We start from the raw sequence: 18,773 nt of genomic DNA, 5'->3' as shown, positions 1-18,773 counted from the left end.
AGGAGGTGAATACATAAGCAATTGGAAAGAGCCTCTTGCCTAGAACAGGTTGTCACTCCATTGTTGTAACTATTATTAAAGTGCTTCCCATTGAAATCAGTACTTCTCGCCTTTGAGCCGTAACAGTAAAAACCTGGACCCCGAGAGCCTGGGTGTTGCTGTACAGAGCAGAGCATCGTGGGAGGTGACAAAACAGCAGCTCCGGTTGCTGCATTTCAGTTTCAAGAAGAACAAAGAAAAGGGATGAGCCATTTCATCTGTGACACATGACACAGGAAATGAGACGCATCTCCAAAATGAATCAACAGTTTTTCTACCGTCCTGGAAAAACCGTATTTTCCCAATTAAGATTTTATTGCAATCAGTCTTGAATACAGCACTGTGGATCACAATCGCATCACTTGACTGACGACTGGCGATGGAAATCTGATGAGTAACCTCTTTGTTTTCCGGTAGTGCAATGTCAGAAAGTGGGCAAATCTCAAGGCAATCTATTTAACATTTCTCCAGCTACAATATACAGTGTTAAGGTTTAATCAAGAAGTTACTAGTTACTGCAAGATTTTCAGCTGATACCACCACCCATGAAAATGTCCATTTTGTGTTTTTATGGGCGTTCGGGAGAAATGGTGAATGAAACTAAGCTCAGTTCCATCCCAGCTCAGCTTATAAGGCTTTGCTTTTATTACTGCAGATAGCTCTATAAGTTCATAGTTATAATCTCCTGAATGGATTTCCATGTGACACTGATTTCTAAAAGCTAAAATGCTTATAAAAAAAAAAAAGAAATAAAGAAATGAGTAAGGAACCAAAAAGGCAAATGGTGACGAACATACACTAATTAACAAACAGTAGCTACAGAGATGAGAAGGGCTACAGATTATTCTGGAAGGGAAGGGGAAGGGTGTGGTGGTTTAATCCTCAAATTTCCCCTCCAGGATGCTGTTGAAGGTGAACGGCTGGAACATGAATCCTTGACCAGAGTAGAACTTGTTCTGAAACTCCACCCTACAGAAAAACAAGAAGAGAGGAGAAATACTCAAATTAACTGTATATCAGGAAGTGTGAGAGCAGAACAGTCCAGGTGGAGTAGTTGCACTGCTGTAGTCAGATTGGATCCATTTTCTTTGACACCATACGTGTTTAATTCAGGTGCATATGAGCCACGGGTTCTTGTAAGGCCAAATGCTGGAACACAGCTCAACTCCCAGCAAACATGGAAGATACAATCTCTACACAGCCCGCTGAGTGCTTCAGGGAATGAGACGGCCAACCAGAGATCACACTACTGGAACATTCCCCAACAGTTTATCTGAAAATATGGATTAGAGCACAATCAATTGGATAAAGGGATACAAGCATGTGCTGTGCATGCGGTCTTCCTCTCGCCTATCAGAGACATGGATCAGTGTGCACTCTATTTAGCTTACTATTATAATTTAGCTGCTGCCCCAGGTGAACTTCTGTTTTATGAGCACAGGTGCAATCACCTTCTAGAACAGTGCCAAACCAGGCTAACAAAATTCACACGCTGTTGCAGTTATACACAACCTCACAAAAGCAATAATGCAAGTTAACTATGCTAAATAAGAACTGAATAGCATAGAGCAGGCAGGCTCCTCATATACATGAGCAGGCAGACTCCTCCTTCTCTGGAGAAATCTGCAATCCCAAGAAACCTCAGAAGGGGATCATTTTCTGTATAAGAGCTTTTTACCGTTTGTCATATCAAGCTTTTTAAACAAAGATTGCTTGCGTTTTAAATGGACATATAAAATATAAAATATACAATATGAACACACATTTCTCCTTGAGTTTCAAACAGAAATGACTTGCCGTTTAAACACACATCTGTCCAGCTTAAACGGAGATCTCTCTCAGATCCTCGCCCTCAACCTCGCCATTCCCCAGGCGAGACCTGCCGCCTGGTCTCCTCAGATCTTATGTCACATTCCAGAGGCTGAAAACCCACCAGCCCTTTCCCCAATGGGAAGACGATCCCTGTCTATATTTAAACCTCGCTTCAAACCAACTGCTCGATGACCTTTCAACAAGGAAATGGACAGCGGTAACGGAGTCTGTCTGGGAGGAGGGACAGCACCAACATACGCCGCAGGACCGCACAGCTGGACTTGAGAATGGTGGGAGGATTTCCTACAAGAATTTGGACTTTCCTTCTGTCGTTCAGTCCCCGCTGAAACATTACATTACTACATTACAGGCAGTTGGCAGACGTGCTTATCCAGCGCGCAAAGCCATGTGCACTGAAAATCCAACAGGGAAGAAAACACAAACTTTTCCTCAGGCAGGGCAAATAATCCCTTTTGTTTTGCCTTTTATATGAATTCGACATTTACATTGATAACAAATAAGAAAAAATATAATGTATATAATGTTATGTTCAAACATATGGGACAATTATGTACTTTTATTTCAATACATTTATTCTCCTTAAAATTTTGGGTATCTCCTTAGATACATTTATTCTCCTTGTTTTTTTATTAAATAATCAAAATAATCAAACACATGAACAGAATTCAGCAGGGATATTGATTTTACCTTTGTTTCGTTGATAAATATTGTTCTGTAACAAATTAATGTATATTTTTCTCCCAATTCTTCGAATAGTGTTTACTGTGTGCTAACAATCACTAAAAATGACTTTAATGCTGATGGAGAACAACTTCTTAAATGTAGGATGATCCACATTCACTTCTGGACAGTTACATTTCTTTCTCAGGACAGTTCTGGGATGATGGTGAAATAAGTTAGTCTGGAGCCCTACTTGGTAGATTAAAATCTTCTGACTCACCAACCTCAAGGTGTCGACAGCCAGCTGTGGACATTTCATCATTAGTATTATGTTACACAACCAGGACAATGTTCATCTTAATGAAAGGGAGAAGCGATCTGGAGAAAGAAAACAACCGTGTGTGTGTGTTTAATGACTAGCTTTTCCGTTTCCAAAATGTAAATTTTGATCAATTTTGGAATAAAAAAGCATTAAGGGAATGCAATCCATTGGAAATCCCAAGTGTCTGTAGATTATCCACACAAGAAAAATAAAGTGCAGATTCACAATCCCTCGATTTTACTTTCAAAATACAGACAGAGAGAATGTTCCGGGCATACTGACAGGAAATCGGGCATCCAGACACCGTTTACAGCACTATCAGCCTGCTAAAAGGCTGTTTACAACCAGGCTATAAATTCAGCTCTTGCTGTTTGAAGTTCTTCACTTCCCCTGAAGGGGGAGCCACAGAGCTGTAGTCGGAGGCCTTGGTCAGGAGCAAAATGTCTCCTCTGAAAAATGTATTTTCTTTTAAAATATTTTGTGTCCCGTCTGCAAAAGACCACTTGAAGTGATGACATCCAGAGGGCAGCCTCCAGCATTGTGGTTAAAGTACATGACTGCAAGGTTGCTGGTTCAATCCCCGGTGTCGACGCGATAAGATCTGCACAGCTGTTGGGCCCTAGCGCAAGGCCCTTAACCCAACATAGAGGGGACTGTCACCTGCTTAATCTAATTAACCTGTTCACTGCTTTGGATGAAAGCGTTAGCTAAATAACATGTAATGTCACTCAGATGTACCAACTCCTTCCAATCACTTAAATCATGGGCATCAGAATTCAGTCCTGAGGAAACACAGTGTTTTCAAGACCAGGGATTTATTCAAGTTGTTGATTGGATGAAGATGCACACACTGAGAATGGGGCCTTAAGCAGATGAGCCACCCAGCCACAATCAACTAGCTAACCAGCCAGCTACAAGAACAAATGAAGGGCAAATGTACCTCACAAGATTATTTAGCCACAGCAAAATGTCCACCCTCACAGCAACATACAGTCCTCCACCGGTCTTAAGGTAAATTAATTGTGAACAACTAATTATAAAACCTCACCCTCTTTATACAGCCCAGAACGGCACAAAAATACTGAATAAAACATCCTGGACATAGGCACGGACTGGGAACTAGGGATCAACAGGTTTCATACTGGAAACTGCACAACATAACAAACTAGCCATTGTAGCCAGCCTAGCTATTCTCTCAAATTAACATCAAAACGTCACTGGAGTCACTAGTTTTTCGTAGGGTAAGGGAAGACAGAAAAATAACTGCAGAACTCATAAGAGAACGTCTGTGCCCACCCTTGTCAGCACTAAATTTTTCTCCCGTCACATGGCCACCGCACACACACTTTGTGTAGTATATTTATCTCATATTTGCACCCAGTGGGCATCCACTTCTCCAGGGAACTTAATCCTGGGCTCGGAGACTGAGCCCAAAGATCACACAGTATACAGACGGGACTTACGGCTGAAGATCGACAGCTCAGCAGCGCATGGGCAGTTGCGTTAGGCATCCGTTTCAAGCTACTGCACTAATACCATATATTTGTTGACTTCTATATTTTAAGAATGTGACCAGAGAAGCTTCCATGACAGCGAGGCAAGTCACCGGCATGCAACAGCAGCGCAATCCCAGTGTGTCGCCACGGGGTTTCGAATACGTCTGAACTAGGGCTGCATGATGTGAGAAACTGTGTTCTTAAAAATAACTGCCACCACGAGGGGGATTATATTGTCATTCCTCTTTCTTTTCTGAGAAAGAGGGGCAGCCTGTAGCGGCCTGTAGCGTAGTGGTTAAGGTAAATGACTGGGACCCGCAAGGTCGGTGGTTCGATCCCCGGGTGTGGCCACAATAAGATCCGCACAGCCGTTGGGCCCTTGAGCAAGGCCCTTAACCCTGCATTGCTCCAGGGGAGGATTTTCGCCTGCTTAGTCTAATCAACTGTACGTCGCTCTGGATAAGAGCATCCGCCAAATGCCAGTAATGTAATGTGATGATGCGGTATTACACAACTAAAATTCAGGGGCCACATGAAATGCTTCCAAGACCTTGCTGCCGATCGGCTGCCTTATCAACACCTAATACATTTCATAGATAATGTTTTTTTGCTACAGCGCCACATAGCGGTGATTTAACTTATTACATATTCTTGTATATTACATTGAAAAAATTCATGCAGTCATAATCTGAACTCAGGACACCAGCATGAAATGTCAGTAAGAAATGTATCTAGTAAGCAGCCTCTGGCAAGGCCTGATATATATTATTTGAATATCTGCAGACAATAATACAAAAACCCAGATCTCTGACATGTAGTAGCTTGCTGCTTGGTTTAGGTAAGAAGGATTCTACTCTTGTGTCTTTCACAATTTCAGAATTATTAATATCTGTGTGTGCAGGTCATGTGCCAATCGATACATTTCGTGAAATTATACAATATACCAGTTTTTTTAACAATATTTTAAGAGACACTACACTGCACTTTCTCTTGCGTCCCATAGTTCATCTCACATTATTTGCAAGATGCTGGTCAAATGCTTGATGGGGACTGTACTATAATTCCTAATTGGGAAAAATGTTTTGGCTAATAGGAGAATTTCAAAAAGGTTTGACTTTGAACTGTCAAGCTATATTTGGCATAGATTACATAAATATAAGAAACAACATATGGACCGAAGCAAGTGGCGCCTTTAATAAAGGCTTATTACAGGTTAGCACATGGTTATTACAGGCGTATTACAGGTTAGCGCATGGTTATTACAGGCGTATTACAGGTTAGCACACGGTTATTACAGGAGTATTCAAGGTTTGCATATGGTCATTACATGCTAATAACAGTTTTTCCTACAGTTATTACACGCGTATTACATGTTTTCACATGGTGATTAATGGCTTATTACAGGGCGGTAAACAGGACTCACCAGTGGAGACGGAGTGCATGCAGGAAGGCCGATAGCCCTTCCATGATGAGCAGGATGCAGATGGTCAGCGTGGCGAAGGCCATGAAGATGAACGACAACACGAAGAAGCCCACGAACGTCCGGAACGACAGGCCGATGCGCATGACCATGGTCCACAGCACCTCCGACAGCTCTGCGGAAAATCAGTCATTTACTCCACATCTATATGTGGCAGACACTCTGATCCAGAGCGACGTACAGTTGATAAGACTAAGCAGGAGTCGTTCCTCCCCTGGAGCAATGCAGGGTTAAGGGCCTTGCTCAAGGGCCCAAAGGCTGTGCGGATCTTATTGGGGCTACAATAAGATCGAACCACCGACCTTGTGGGTCCCAGTCATTTACCTTAACCACTATGCTACAGGCCGCCCTATTTAGTTATTATTACTATTATTATTATTTATCTTTTATCCCTAATCTCTATTAAGCACAGTATGGTTAACACTGGGTCTCAAAATAACATCATCTTAAATATTCCTTTAATAAAGACAACAGTTTGGTAAGTCTGGAATTAGATTTTATGCTCTATCTAAATGGAAAGGACCTGCAACAGTCTCTGAAATTGGATGCACTCATGTCATTCAATTTAATATACAATTTCTGGCTTTTATTTTCTTAGTGATGCTTGTACACATTTTATTTGACTTTTCTTGACCTTTTCTGTCTTTGCATGATGTTACAGGTATTGTGTGTTTGAGATTTGAGATCTTTGTCAGTAGATTTTTTACATCCGTTTTTGTAGTAACAGGTCTCTCTGGAAAAATAACCACCTGTTTAAATAAAGGAACAATAATAATACGTTATTTTTTATTTATTCATTATCATCATTACCTTCTAAGGCAAGAAAATGTCTCCTCTGCATTTGACCCATCCTAATTATTTAGGAGCAGTGGACTTCCATAGTGCAGTGCCGGGAGACCATCTGCAGGTCTGAGGCCAGTGCCTCGGTCAAGGACAACAACAGGAGTCCACCGCGGTAGAATTTAGACTCTCCAATTAACCTAACCTGCATGTCTTTGGACTGTGCTCCCACATCTGTTCGCTCGTAAATCTAGAGCATACAGCTCAGCTGTTGTTATCCTTGATATACGATAGCTGTCGGCAAACCCAAGTAGTGACCAAGCAGCTTATCCAATCACGCCAGACACCAGAGACAGGACAGGCGCAACAGCGGCGGCACAGAGCCACCCGCCTCAACCACCGACGAAGTACAGCAACCCACCTGGGTAATGCATTTTGTGCCAGAACGCTCAACGGCGCATTAACTCTGGTGGAGAAGGAGGGAATTATTCAGCCAGTTTCAGTGGCAGGTTGGGAATTTGGCCAGAACACCAGGGAACACCCTTACAATTTGTAATATGTGTCCTGGGATCTATAATGACCGCAGCGAGACCTGTATTTAGCGTCTCATCTGTGTTTCCCATAGCACTGTTCAAAACAAGAGGATTTGGGTGGCGTTAAAAATCCCTGCCTGTACTCATCTGGCTGCAGATTAGCATGATTGAGGATGAGGTAACACGGTGTGTCGTTTGTACACCAACTGCAGAAACCGGGGCTTTGCAATCATATGTAAAGATTTAATGAAGAAGTTATTGTATTTTAAACAGTAGTAACAATTTGAAACGTATCAATATCTTGGCTTCATCTCTATTTTCTCTACGTTCAAAGGGGCGGCCTGCAGCGTAGTGGTTAAGGTAAATGACTGGGACACGCAAGGTAGGTGGTTCTAATCCCGCTGTAGCCACAATAAGATCCGCACAGCCGTTGGGCCCCTAACCCTGCACTGCTCCAGGGGAGGATTGTCTCCTGCTTAGTCTAATCAACTGTATGTCAATCTGGATAAGAGCATCTGCCAACAATGTAACGTAATGTCATTTTATGCTACCTCAGTGAATAAAATAATCGATTTCTTACAAAAACATTCTCAGTGACTTTTGAATGGTAGTGTATTTGTACTATTGTCTATCCGTGTCTGCGGGCAGCGGACTCACGTGCGTGGGCCAGGCTCAGGGCCCAGAGCCGCAGGTAGGAGGCGGTGTTGGAGATGCAGCCCAGACAGTACTCTATGGTGTGGATGGCCTGGTGCACCGCCACGTCTCCGAAGTTAAACTGCAGAACAGAGGGCAATGCCGTCAGAACTGGGCCCCCCCGCCAAGTAACGGCCGCTGACATCAGTACCGTCAGAACTGGGCCCCCCCGCTGAAAAGGAAAGATGGCAGATTCCACTACTCTACAGGGTTTCTGCCTCAGGTTACTTACACTATGAGGCAGCAATGCAGGATTAAAAGCCGGCGAAGGATGAGAATGTCCTACAGGACATGTCATGGCAAGCCGTTTGTGCTTAACACGACAACGCTTTGTTTGTTTCATAATCAGAAAAACGTTTAAAAAAAGTTTTTGCATTCAGAAATACATTCAACTACTTTCTCTCAGATAAACTTACGTTCAATCACTACCACATCATCAATGACCCCAAAAGATTCCTCATGTAAAAATTAAGTCTGGAAAAGACCCTAATCCAATTATTCAATGTAAATAACAACGACTCTTAAACCACTCGGCCAATACAGGTCAGAGACCTTGTAATGGAGTTGCTTCTGCTTCAGAAAGTCATAACACTCCTATGTACACAATACTTTCGGCATGTGCAATGGAGAAACAGACAACAATGATAATTCTTCCGGAGAACTATTGACGCTTCGTGGTTAGTGCGGGACTAAGAACACCTATGGATTTTGTTCACTGGATTCTTGCCGTGATAAGTATACTGACTACACAGTGAAATGCGTCGTCTGGATTTCCATAACGCACAGAAAGGAATCTCCAAGCTTGTTTTTCCACCCCGTGTTACGGTAGAACCGTATATCTTGTGACCAGAAAATTTCAATGAAAAAAACTCAATTCACACTGTCCCAAATACGCACTTAAGGGGTTAACCCAAGAGAAGGGTTTTCTACCTGTCAGCTTAACGGTCCCTAGAGGGGGGCGAGGACAAACAACATGACAAATTCATGACATGGCTCCCCTGCTGTCAGGCCTGTGCTGGTGTGTTGGGCAGCGATGAGAGGCTCCACGTTCCATTCAGCTTCTGTGACCAACGCGCTCTTTAGGCTAAATTTGGCTTCTCTGAAAAGTCATGGTCAGAAAACCTAAACCTTACATACACAGTACCCCTAACCCCATTATAAGCTCAGGGCTGTGACAGAAAGTGAACTGTGAACTTTAATATGTGCGTGTGATGAATTGTATTATTTATTCTTAGGCATGTTTGTAGATGGCCAATGATGAGTACTTTAGTGGTCCGCTGCAATAGTGGTGGATCATAAAAATGTTGTTAAAAATACATTTTTTTAAAGGATGCGTGACATGCATTTCTTACACAGGGCTAGAGAAAAATAGTTCAATGCCATAACCTGGAGAGCCAGGCCTTCAGTAAAGGTGTAAAGGCACTTGAGGGTTGCCGTGCGTTTCAATGACGGAAGCAATATGTTAGAGCAACTGAGATCGTCTAGGTTTTGAATCAACTGGACAAAGTAAAATCTCCAAACAAAAGGTCTCTGAAAGGGATTAAACCCCCGTCCAAATTTTCATGAGGGGCATGAAATTAATTAATTGTTCGGTTGCCCGACCCTGCTTCCCAGATTACCGTAAGATACGAAAGCTGTACATTAGCCTTGATTTTGCCTCATTAGATGTCGTAGGAATGAAGGGCGCTGCCATTTCAGAGCCCAGAGCCCAGAGCCCAGAGCCCAGAGCCCAGAGCCCAGAGCCCAGAGCCCAGAGCCCAGAGCCCAGAGCCCAGAGCCCAGAGCCCAGAGCCCAGAGCCCAGACGAGAGAGATGTCAGCCGAATGCGCTCGGCGGGAAACTAGAGCCATGATGGAATCTAAAGACGCAGGAAGTTGGGGGCCAAGAGAGACATTGTCTACATGCGCTCCGTGGGAAAGTAGAGCCATGATGGAGCCTGAAGACCCACAGAGTTGGGGGGGGCGAGGGGGGCGGCACACCACACGTGCTAGAGAAAAGCAGAAGACCCTCACCACTTCCTCCTCAGTAGGCTGGATATTACGGAAGTTGGCTCGATAAAAGACCAGACCATGACATCCCTGAGGTGTAGGGAAACCATGCCTGAGCAGTATAGCCACTTCTCTTCGACAGCGAGGACTCTGCTAGGGTCAGCATGCCGGCTTGCTCGCACTCTCAATCCAACACAAACGAACAAAACTAAACTAACTAAAGTCCAGCAAACAAAGTCCAGTGTGCATGTGCATGAGTTTTGGGGTCAATATCATTTGAGTGAATTCATTGACATTCAATTCACACATTTCAAAACGCTGCATAATATCCTGGGATTTTTTTTTTTTGAATGAATAAACTTTTTTTCCAAAATTTATATAATTAAAAACTATTTTCTGAAGTGAATTGTAAGTGGAACGGAACAAAAAAAAACAACAAAAAACACGCTCCTGCCCCGTCCCTCTCCGGGTCAATTGCAGGGCGGTGTAAATGCGTGGCTCACCGGTGAGCACTGAATAATTCAGGGTTACTCCATCCAGGCCAGGATCACAGTGTTGCATTTCTTAGGCCCAGTAGGCCAACCCAGAGTGGGCTGCCTGCATGCACGGCATACCTCCGCAGACTGCCGTACTGCCCTCGGGAGCCGTTTTAACCGCGTCCGCTCGAATTAAGACGAATAAACCAGCTGGCGTTTCATACGATATCTCGGGTGTATGAGAGGGGCGCGGTAGGGAGAGCAGTCTGCAGTTCTGCGGGCGGGCAGCAGAGGGTGCTCTGCGCGCCCGTGTATGCGACCCACCTCCTCCTCTTCCTCTGTGGGCTCGGTGAGCTGGTCGTGCTGGATAATCTCCGCCTGGTCGTCCGTCCGGCCGTTTCCCACTCGCACCCCGCCGAAATTCTGCGTGGCCTGTTGAACAAGGAGTCAGGCTCGTGTACCCAACAGTAGCGCTCTCATACTTGTTCACCGCCTACGATTATTCATCCCAGGTGTAAATGTGACATACTTCTATTTACAAAAGCTCGCAGCAGTACAACACTTGAGCAAAGCACATGATTTTCAGAGTTCAAAACCACACCAAAAACAGTTACAGGCTTGAGGCAAAATTCCAACTGCAGTAAATTAAAAATAATAGGAATAATAATTATAATAATAACAACAATAATATTAGTAATAGCAGTAGTAGCAGTAGTAGTAGTAGTAGTAGTAGTAGTAGTAGTAGTGGTAATAGTAGTAATAGTGGTGGTAGAAGCACTAGTTCCCCTAGTACAGTTCTGGTTCCTCAGTGGTGGAATGACTTGCCTACCACTGTCAGGACAGCAGAATCCCTCCCCCTATTTCGACTCAGAACACACCTTTTCGACCTCTACCTTAGTCCTCCCTCCTGAATTCCCCCGCCCCCCCTTTCTGATATCCCTCCTTGTCTAACCCCAAAAAAAAAAAAAAAAAGAATTTGCACTTATGATGACGACTATATGTTTAGAAGAGCATTCCATGTGTATTTTCCTAGTTATGGATGTGATGCTTTGACTTGTGGAAGAACCTATGCACTTGTAAGTCGCTGTTGCTTGGCACAGTGGTGTAACTAAGACCTGTCGGGGTCTGGTGCAAATCATACTCAGGGCCCTCCTCTCCTTCAATAACATTACCCACACGCACTCTTGCAGCCATTCAGAACCACAGACAGTAGACAAAACACAGGGACAAGCGCTAGCCAGTCCTCGCGGCGTGAGCTCTAACCCCCCCAAAAAAAAAAAAAGAATTTGCACTTATGATGACGACTATATGTTTAGAAGAGCATGTGTATTTTCCTAGTTATGGATGTGATGCTTTGACTTGTGGAAGAACCTATGCACTTGTAAGTCACTTTGGATTAAAAGCGTCTGCCAAATGACAAAAATGTAAATGTAAAAATGTAATAGTAGTCGTAGTAGTCATAGTATTTGTAGTAGTAGTAGTTGTTGCCTTAATAGTAAGTCGTAGTCATAGTAGTAGTAATAGTAACAGTAGTAGTAGTAGTAGTAGTAGTAGTAGTATTAGTAGTAGTAGTGGTAGTACTAGTACTGGTAACAGTAGAGCTGTTGGAATGTGTGTGGGGTGCAGTTGGACAGTAGTAGTAGTACTGGTAGCAGTAACAGTAGAGCTGTGGGATGTGTGTGGGGTGCAGTTGGACAGTAGTAGTAGTACTGGTAGCAGTAACAGTAGAGCTGTTGGGATGTGTGTGGGGTGCAGTTGGACGTACCAGGAGCTTCTTCTGAAGGTGCTGACGCCGTAGCACCAGTGTCTTCACTATCAGCATGCAGGGCACGCAGGCTAACGCGATGATCACCAACAGACACTGGATCCCCATCTGCAGAGGCAAAGCCAGCGTTTACACATCCACATGCGCCCAATTCTTACTGAAGACACAGACTAATATGGCTACATTGGGTCCACAAGTTAATCAATCAGTCACACTTTGGATAATACAACAGTGAGAGTTTTTAAAAACAACTGTCATAGGTGCTTGTTTTCGATGCGATTGAGACATCCCATGAATACTGCCCCCCTCTGATGAGATGAGATGCGCAACCTCTATTAAGTAATTCACTTGGGAATTGCATTGCAGTCCACATGTATTTTGACAGTTGGTACAATTTCTGTTCTTTTGGCTCTGTAGTGCAGCACATTGGATTCAAAATGAAACAGTAAATGAGAGGTTAAAGTGACTGACGCCCTTAATTTGAGGGAATTTACATCACATCTCTTTTTTCGTACATGGTCCCATTTTAGGGGACCAAAAGTAATTGGACGGCCAGCTTCTCCGCTGCTTCTGAATAGTCCAGTGTATTCAATCTCTTCCTTAGCGCAGGTATAAGCAAGCTTTCAGTATCTAGTCTTGATTCCAGGCTTTTGACTACAAAAGAACAGAAATTGTACCAACTGTCCAAATGCATACGGACGGCACTGTTGCTTGGCACAGTGGTGTAACTAAGACCTGTCGGGGTCTGGTGCAAATCATACTCAGGGCCCTCCTCTTCTTCAATAACATTACCCACACGCACTCTTGCAGCCATTCAGAACCACAGACAGTAGACAAAACACAGGGACAAGCGCTAGCCAGTCCTCGCGGCGTGAGCTCCACAAAAACCTCCACCAAACTCTACAGGTCCAAATTCCTGGCTCTGTCATCTTCAATTGAAAGTATGGATAACCCACTTAGTCTCTCTTGACCCATTCTGCTCCTTTAGCAGTTCTGGATAAGCTTTTAGTTTTGAGAAAATGTGTTGGCTTAGGCAACAGTCACTAGTATGGCGAAACTGAGAATCAACGTAGTACACACATCACTAAAGGGAGTTGCCAGTTGAAAAAAACTACCTTTGATAGCTTTGCTGCTTCTTCCAGTTCCTCATTTTTAATTCTCTTGTTTTTAGTTTCTTTGCTAGCTATCTTTTACGATTACAAACAGACAAAGCTATAGATAGAAGCACCCATTTTTTTATCTGTCCACCTCTCACAACATTAACGTGTCAGTCATTTGCTCTACTGCCAAACTAAAACAAATGAAAAACACGTTATTGGTTTGTAACCTTGGGGGTATGCAAATGAAAGGTATTTTTAGCATGAGCAAAGATCTCAGTTGATCTATAAAACTAAGCTGCTCCCTTTTGCACCGCCAGTCCTGTCCCTGGCTTGGCATGCTGGTTCATTACATTAATGGCATTTGGCAGAAGCTCTGATCCAGAGCGACGTACAGCAAGAGACAATCCTCCCCTGGAGCACTGCAGGGTTAAGTTCCCGATGAGCTGGTTGGTACCTTGCCTTTGGAGTGTGTGTGTCTATTTACCATTTACCAAGGTTATTTAAGGGCCTTGCTCAAGGGGCCAACGGCTGGGGGAACCTTACTGTGGCTACACTGGGGATCGAACCACCGACCTTGCGTGTCCCAGTCATGTACCTTAACCACTACGGTACAGCGGTTTGGTTAACCAATATGGAAAACAAATCCCTGCACTGGACCAAAATGGCATGGGCCAGATGCACAGGGCAGGAGGGCAGGAGGGGAGGAGGGGAGGAGGGGAGGAGGCCTTGAGGGAAGGTACGAACCAGCTCATCAGGAACAATCGGGCATTAGGGGTCTTGCTGAAGGACACTTGGACACACCCGGGGCGGGGGGATCGGGCCTCACCTGCCCTTTGTAGAGGGGGCGATTAGTGGGGTCGTTGTAGTTGAACAGGAACATGTTGATGAAGGCGATGAGCAGGCTCGGGGCATCCTCGGAGGTGGCAGCGGAGTAGGCGACCCACTTGTAGAAGATGAGCAGGACCAGGTACCCGAAAAGGCTGGTCATGAACACGATCTCAGGAATGAAACCCAGGAAGATGTTGAGAGGCTTCTTGAAATATCTGGAGGGGAACCGAGCAGGTGCACCGAGTCAGCCTCGTCGATAATAATAATAATTTGTCATTTAAGCTAATGCTTTTATCCAAAGTGACTTGCAGTTGATTAGACTAAGCAGGGGACGATCCCCCTGGAGCAATGTGGGGTTAAGAATCTTGCTCAAGGACCCAACGGCTGTCCGGATCTTATCACGACTACACCGGGGCTAAGGTGTATGACTGGGACCGACTTTCTGGGTCCCAGTCATGTAACTTACTTTCCGGGTCCCAGTCATGTACCTTAGCCACTAGGCTACAGGCTGCCCCATCAAGCTGAAACCCAGTCAGAGCTGGTGCTCATGTTGTACCATCTTGGAACAGCACTACTGTGTCAGTGACGGCCATTGGCATTTTGGCAGGTTTAGAAGCGGGAACAGTTCCCGGAGGGCAGTTTGCAGAACTATGACGTGATTCTCACACTTCCATCTGCCTGACGGTTTACATCTGGTCGGCATTCATACAGAGCCTTTATCCAAAGTGCCATACAATTGATGCTTCTCATTCACCCATTCATACACACACTCACGCACCATTGGCTGCCACGCAAGACACCACCCAGCTCGTCAGGAGCATTTGGGGGTTGGGGTGTCTTACTCAGGGACACTTCGACACACCCAGGGTGGGATCGAACCGGCAACCCTCAGACTGCCAGACGACCGCCCTTACCGCCTGAGCCAATGTCACCCCCTTTAAATCCGACCTGCCTTACACCCAAATTATCTCGACTGATATGAGGCAAGAAAATATAGCTTCCGTCCCAAAAAGTAGGGGTTCAATGGCCGACTGGGAGAAGAGAGGTACACTCTTGGCAGGTAAGGCTAGTGTTCGTCCAACAGAGGAGGAGTAAGCGGAGGCCAGTCAACAGAGAGATGGACAAAACTGTCTGGGTCTGGGCAGGGACACCTACAGATGGTTAAACAAGCTGAGGGTGACGCCAAACAGCATGTGAACAATCCCCAGTATGACAGACATCTTCATCTTGAAGGAGTTCAGGAAGGTCAGCTTGTTACTGGCGAGGTTCCAAATCTGCAATACAAACCAGCAAAAAAAAAAATTACTGTAATCCTTGTGGTCGCCGTGGGTCAAACTGACCCGTCTTAAACTTTCTAATAAGTAACCCGGACAGAAGGCGCAGTGTTTGGCTCTGTTTTGGAAATATAAAAAATATTTAAATAATTCAGAGTGCGCAACTCTCTCTGCATCAAGACCTGAGGACAGCCTGCCAGGGAATTGCAATGCAAAAATGGCAGGAAAGCCTTGATGGTGGACCTGTTTTCATGGTCTTGCTGGGCCAAACCTTGACCCACTCATTGCACAGACCAAATTTCTAAGTGCTTGAATCTCAAGTCTATGTTTCCCAGAAGGTGCGGGGTAACAGGCGCTCAAACTCTACCCTCGAAAGCAGGGATTGGTTTATGGGCGGGCACCCATCCGCAACTAAAAACAAGTGCTTACTTAATCAGCTCCAGCCCCCTACCAGTGGAGGTAAAACACAAACACAGGACCACCTCCCTGCAGGTTTTTACATAACCGCCATCTTGGATCTGCCATTTCCTTGCTTTTTCATGGAAACAATGCTCTTACTTCTAAGGGGTCGAGCTGTATTCAGCATTAAATACTCACCGGGTCAATGCCGAAAGGATAAGGCCCAGTGAAAACTCCATTTACTGCTGGATCCAACTGTAGAAGTCTGGTGGTATTGAGAACCCCATCCCTGGAGGCAGAACTTGTTTTATTACCGGAGCCAGCTGCGTGTTTACAGTCTGTGACCACAGGGCAGGTCTGCGTGATAACGAGCTGCCGCCCCAAACAAACAGGCCGAATGTATAAACACGAAGACTTACGTCCATTTTCCCACGTCTCCAAACATGGGTCTGACGCTCCAACCAGAGCCAAAAATGTTGAGAGATTTGGAGAAGCAGTCATTGTAGATGAACCCCGTGTAGATGGAGAAGATGCCCATCAGCAGGATGATGTAACGCCCCGAGAAGACCATGTTGAAAATCTGAACCGAGAACACAAAACATGCATGTAAAAGGCCCGGAACATGGTTTAATCATCCAAATCTCTGTTAACACGGTCGGTTGCAACAGCTGTACGTAGGTTCAAATGTAGGCTACCTATAGCTAAAGTAAGCGTTTACTATAATGTAAACAATGTTTACGCATTGCTAAATCAAAATGAGTTGCACCACACAAACTAGTAAATATGCTAAACTTAGTAACTACTAAATATTTACACCAACACCTAGCTAACGAGGTGTAAAATAGACTTTGCTAGATAGCATTCCAGGCTGACTAAATGACATTGGCCACCAACGCACGTTACAGGCTAAACACTTAAGATAGTTATAACGTTTTTTAACTCTTGTGAACATGGTTTAATCATTCAAATCTCTGTTAGCATAAATTGGTTGAATTTGAATGTTTAATGATCATTTCAAGTTCCGTTCCATTCCTTTCAAATGATTCAAACCTGGCTAATCATAAAACACAGTAAGGTGGCCAGGAATACGCTAATTATTCTAGCACCAGGAGAGATTTGGATTCATGACTTCCTTTGGTGATTTCTACAGCTCTGACGTGCTACGCAATTCCAAGATTCCTCAAGGCCTAATGAAGCTTACAGAAACATTCCAAGAATTCCAGAATAACACAAGCCTTACAAGCGCACTTATCCCTGGTTATGGGTATGCACATCGCTCTGGATAAGAGCGTCTGCCAAACGCCATTAATGTAATGTAATTTCTATGTAAGCTGTTTATTGTTCATATGGAAGTGCATATCATTCTATTGCATTGTGCTGTACAAAACAGTTTTTATGCCATTAATGTAATATATATAAATATTGTCAGGTTAATCAAATAGGCCCTAGTCCTTATCTTTGTTCTACTCTAAGCACTTGAAACTGTACTTCCCTCTAGGCTCTTTCAACGCACTTGTTCCTGGTGATGGGTATGCACTTGGCACTTTGTTCTACTTTGCTCTGGCTAAGAGCGTCTGCCAAATGCCAACAATGTTATGTAATGTAATGTAACATGATCTCTGGGACTGACCTTTTCATTCATTTATCTGCATGACAGAAACATGCCATTTGCATCCTAATGTTAATGACTCCACCACCCAAAAATCACAATTTCTGTAACTGACAACTGTGTCAAAATAATGACAACAAACAATAAACTGAAGTTTGGAGTTTTGTTTTACTTTAATCTGAACTGCAGCCTCCACAAAAATTTCAGAATCCTTTCTCTTCGTTGTTATATGACATCATTGTTTTAGGGTGAGGCTCTAAACCACCTGTTTTCTGTGGGCTAATGTATTAGACAAATCAAAATGAGAGAGAGAGACAATTCTTCAGGTGAGGACCAGCATATAAAATGGAGATTCTTCCCCTTCAAGACCTTTCCCTTTGCGCTCATGTGAACGTGACCCGGGACCTCTCGTACCTCGTTGTCATTCTTCTGTGCGAGAAGCCGGCTCTCTCGGAGAACCAGGAAGAGGGCGAAGCAGGTCATGAGCACCCCGTGGCCCAGGTCCCCAAACATGACCGCGAACAGGAAGGGGAAGGTGATGATGGTGTAGGGGGCTGCAGAAGGAGCCAGAGAGAAGAACCTGAGCAGACTAGGAGACTTAGTGAGGATTTTACATGAATTACCAAAGTCAACTACAGGCGATTTTTTAGGGTGAGCTCGGTTAGCGTAACGAGGGGGTTAGCGATGAATTTCCACACAGACATAAGGAAGTATTTTTACACACAGAGCGTAGACAAGCGTGGAATAGCTTGTCTGGACATGTTGTGGAGGTGGAAACACTGGAGGTTTTCAAGGCATGATAAGGTGCTAGAAACCATTTAGCTTTTATGCAAACTAAGCAGTAGGTACACTTTAGTGGTTGGAAAAGGTGAGCATGGCTGGACTGAATGGCCTGTTTGTGTCGTTTTGTTATGTCATGCTACGTCATGCAATGTCATCAGGGGAAGCCGTAAAGAGACAGGACAAGACCACATGAGACAAATGACTTTGGGTTGAACCCGGCAGGCGTTACCTGGGTTCATTTCCCGGTAGGTTCCAATCCCGTACGCGTCTACGATGTTCTGGAAGCCGGAGGTGAACTTGTTGGTCTTGTTGTAGGTGGGCGGCGTTTGCCTGGTCTGCATCCTGTTGAGGATGGAGGGGACGGTCGAACCGCTGTGCTCCTGAGGACCAGAAGAACATGGTCACACCACACCTCTCCTCCTCCGCCGTATCTACCACAGAGGAAGGCCCGCTATGGTCGAGCCATGGCCTCCTCTGCAGCAATCTACTACAAACTCAAGGATGGTGCTACAACGGTCTCCTTCACTACAGTCCCTGCAGAGATCAGTTTGGTCAATTCTACGGTCACACTATGGATTCTTTGAGTACAGTTGGTCTCTACTGCATGCCCATTAACACCAGGTCTAGAGTGAAGCGTGATTAACTGCAATGTCACTGCTGCTTTTACACAATGCCTGTCCGAATGATTCAGATCATTCCAGTCCCTAAAAGAACT

General features: G+C 44.5%; 1 protein-coding gene across 2 annotated transcripts in view; it reads right to left on the bottom strand.

Annotated features, from left to right (window-relative positions):
- Positions 1–319: 319 nt before the first annotated feature.
- The window catches only part of LOC133115180 (V-type proton ATPase 116 kDa subunit a 1-like), a 36,273-nt gene continuing 17,819 nt past the window's right edge, over positions 320–18,773 (bottom strand). For both annotated transcript variants that reach the window (XM_061224952.1, XM_061224953.1), the window contains exons 11-21: positions 18,288–18,438; positions 17,690–17,829; positions 16,086–16,246; positions 15,865–15,955; positions 15,149–15,267; positions 13,992–14,208; positions 12,066–12,173; positions 10,625–10,732; positions 7,801–7,918; positions 5,774–5,945; positions 320–1,008 (exon numbers count right to left, since the gene is read on the bottom strand). In XM_061224952.1, coding sequence (XP_061080936.1) covers positions 915–1,008; positions 5,774–5,945; positions 7,801–7,918; positions 10,625–10,732; positions 12,066–12,173; positions 13,992–14,208; positions 15,149–15,267; positions 15,865–15,955; positions 16,086–16,246; positions 17,690–17,829; positions 18,288–18,438 — 1,479 coding nt within the window. In that variant the 3' untranslated portion in view covers positions 320–914. The remainder of the gene's footprint in view (positions 1,009–5,773; positions 5,946–7,800; positions 7,919–10,624; positions 10,733–12,065; positions 12,174–13,991; positions 14,209–15,148; positions 15,268–15,864; positions 15,956–16,085; positions 16,247–17,689; positions 17,830–18,287; positions 18,439–18,773) is intronic.

Source organism: Conger conger, chromosome 16 (genome assembly GCF_963514075.1).
Source record: "Conger conger chromosome 16, fConCon1.1, whole genome shotgun sequence".
Taxonomy (NCBI): Eukaryota; Metazoa; Chordata; class Actinopteri; order Anguilliformes; family Congridae; genus Conger; species Conger conger.
Note: the sequence above shows the minus strand (reverse complement) of the source record. Positions and strands in the feature narration are given on the sequence as shown.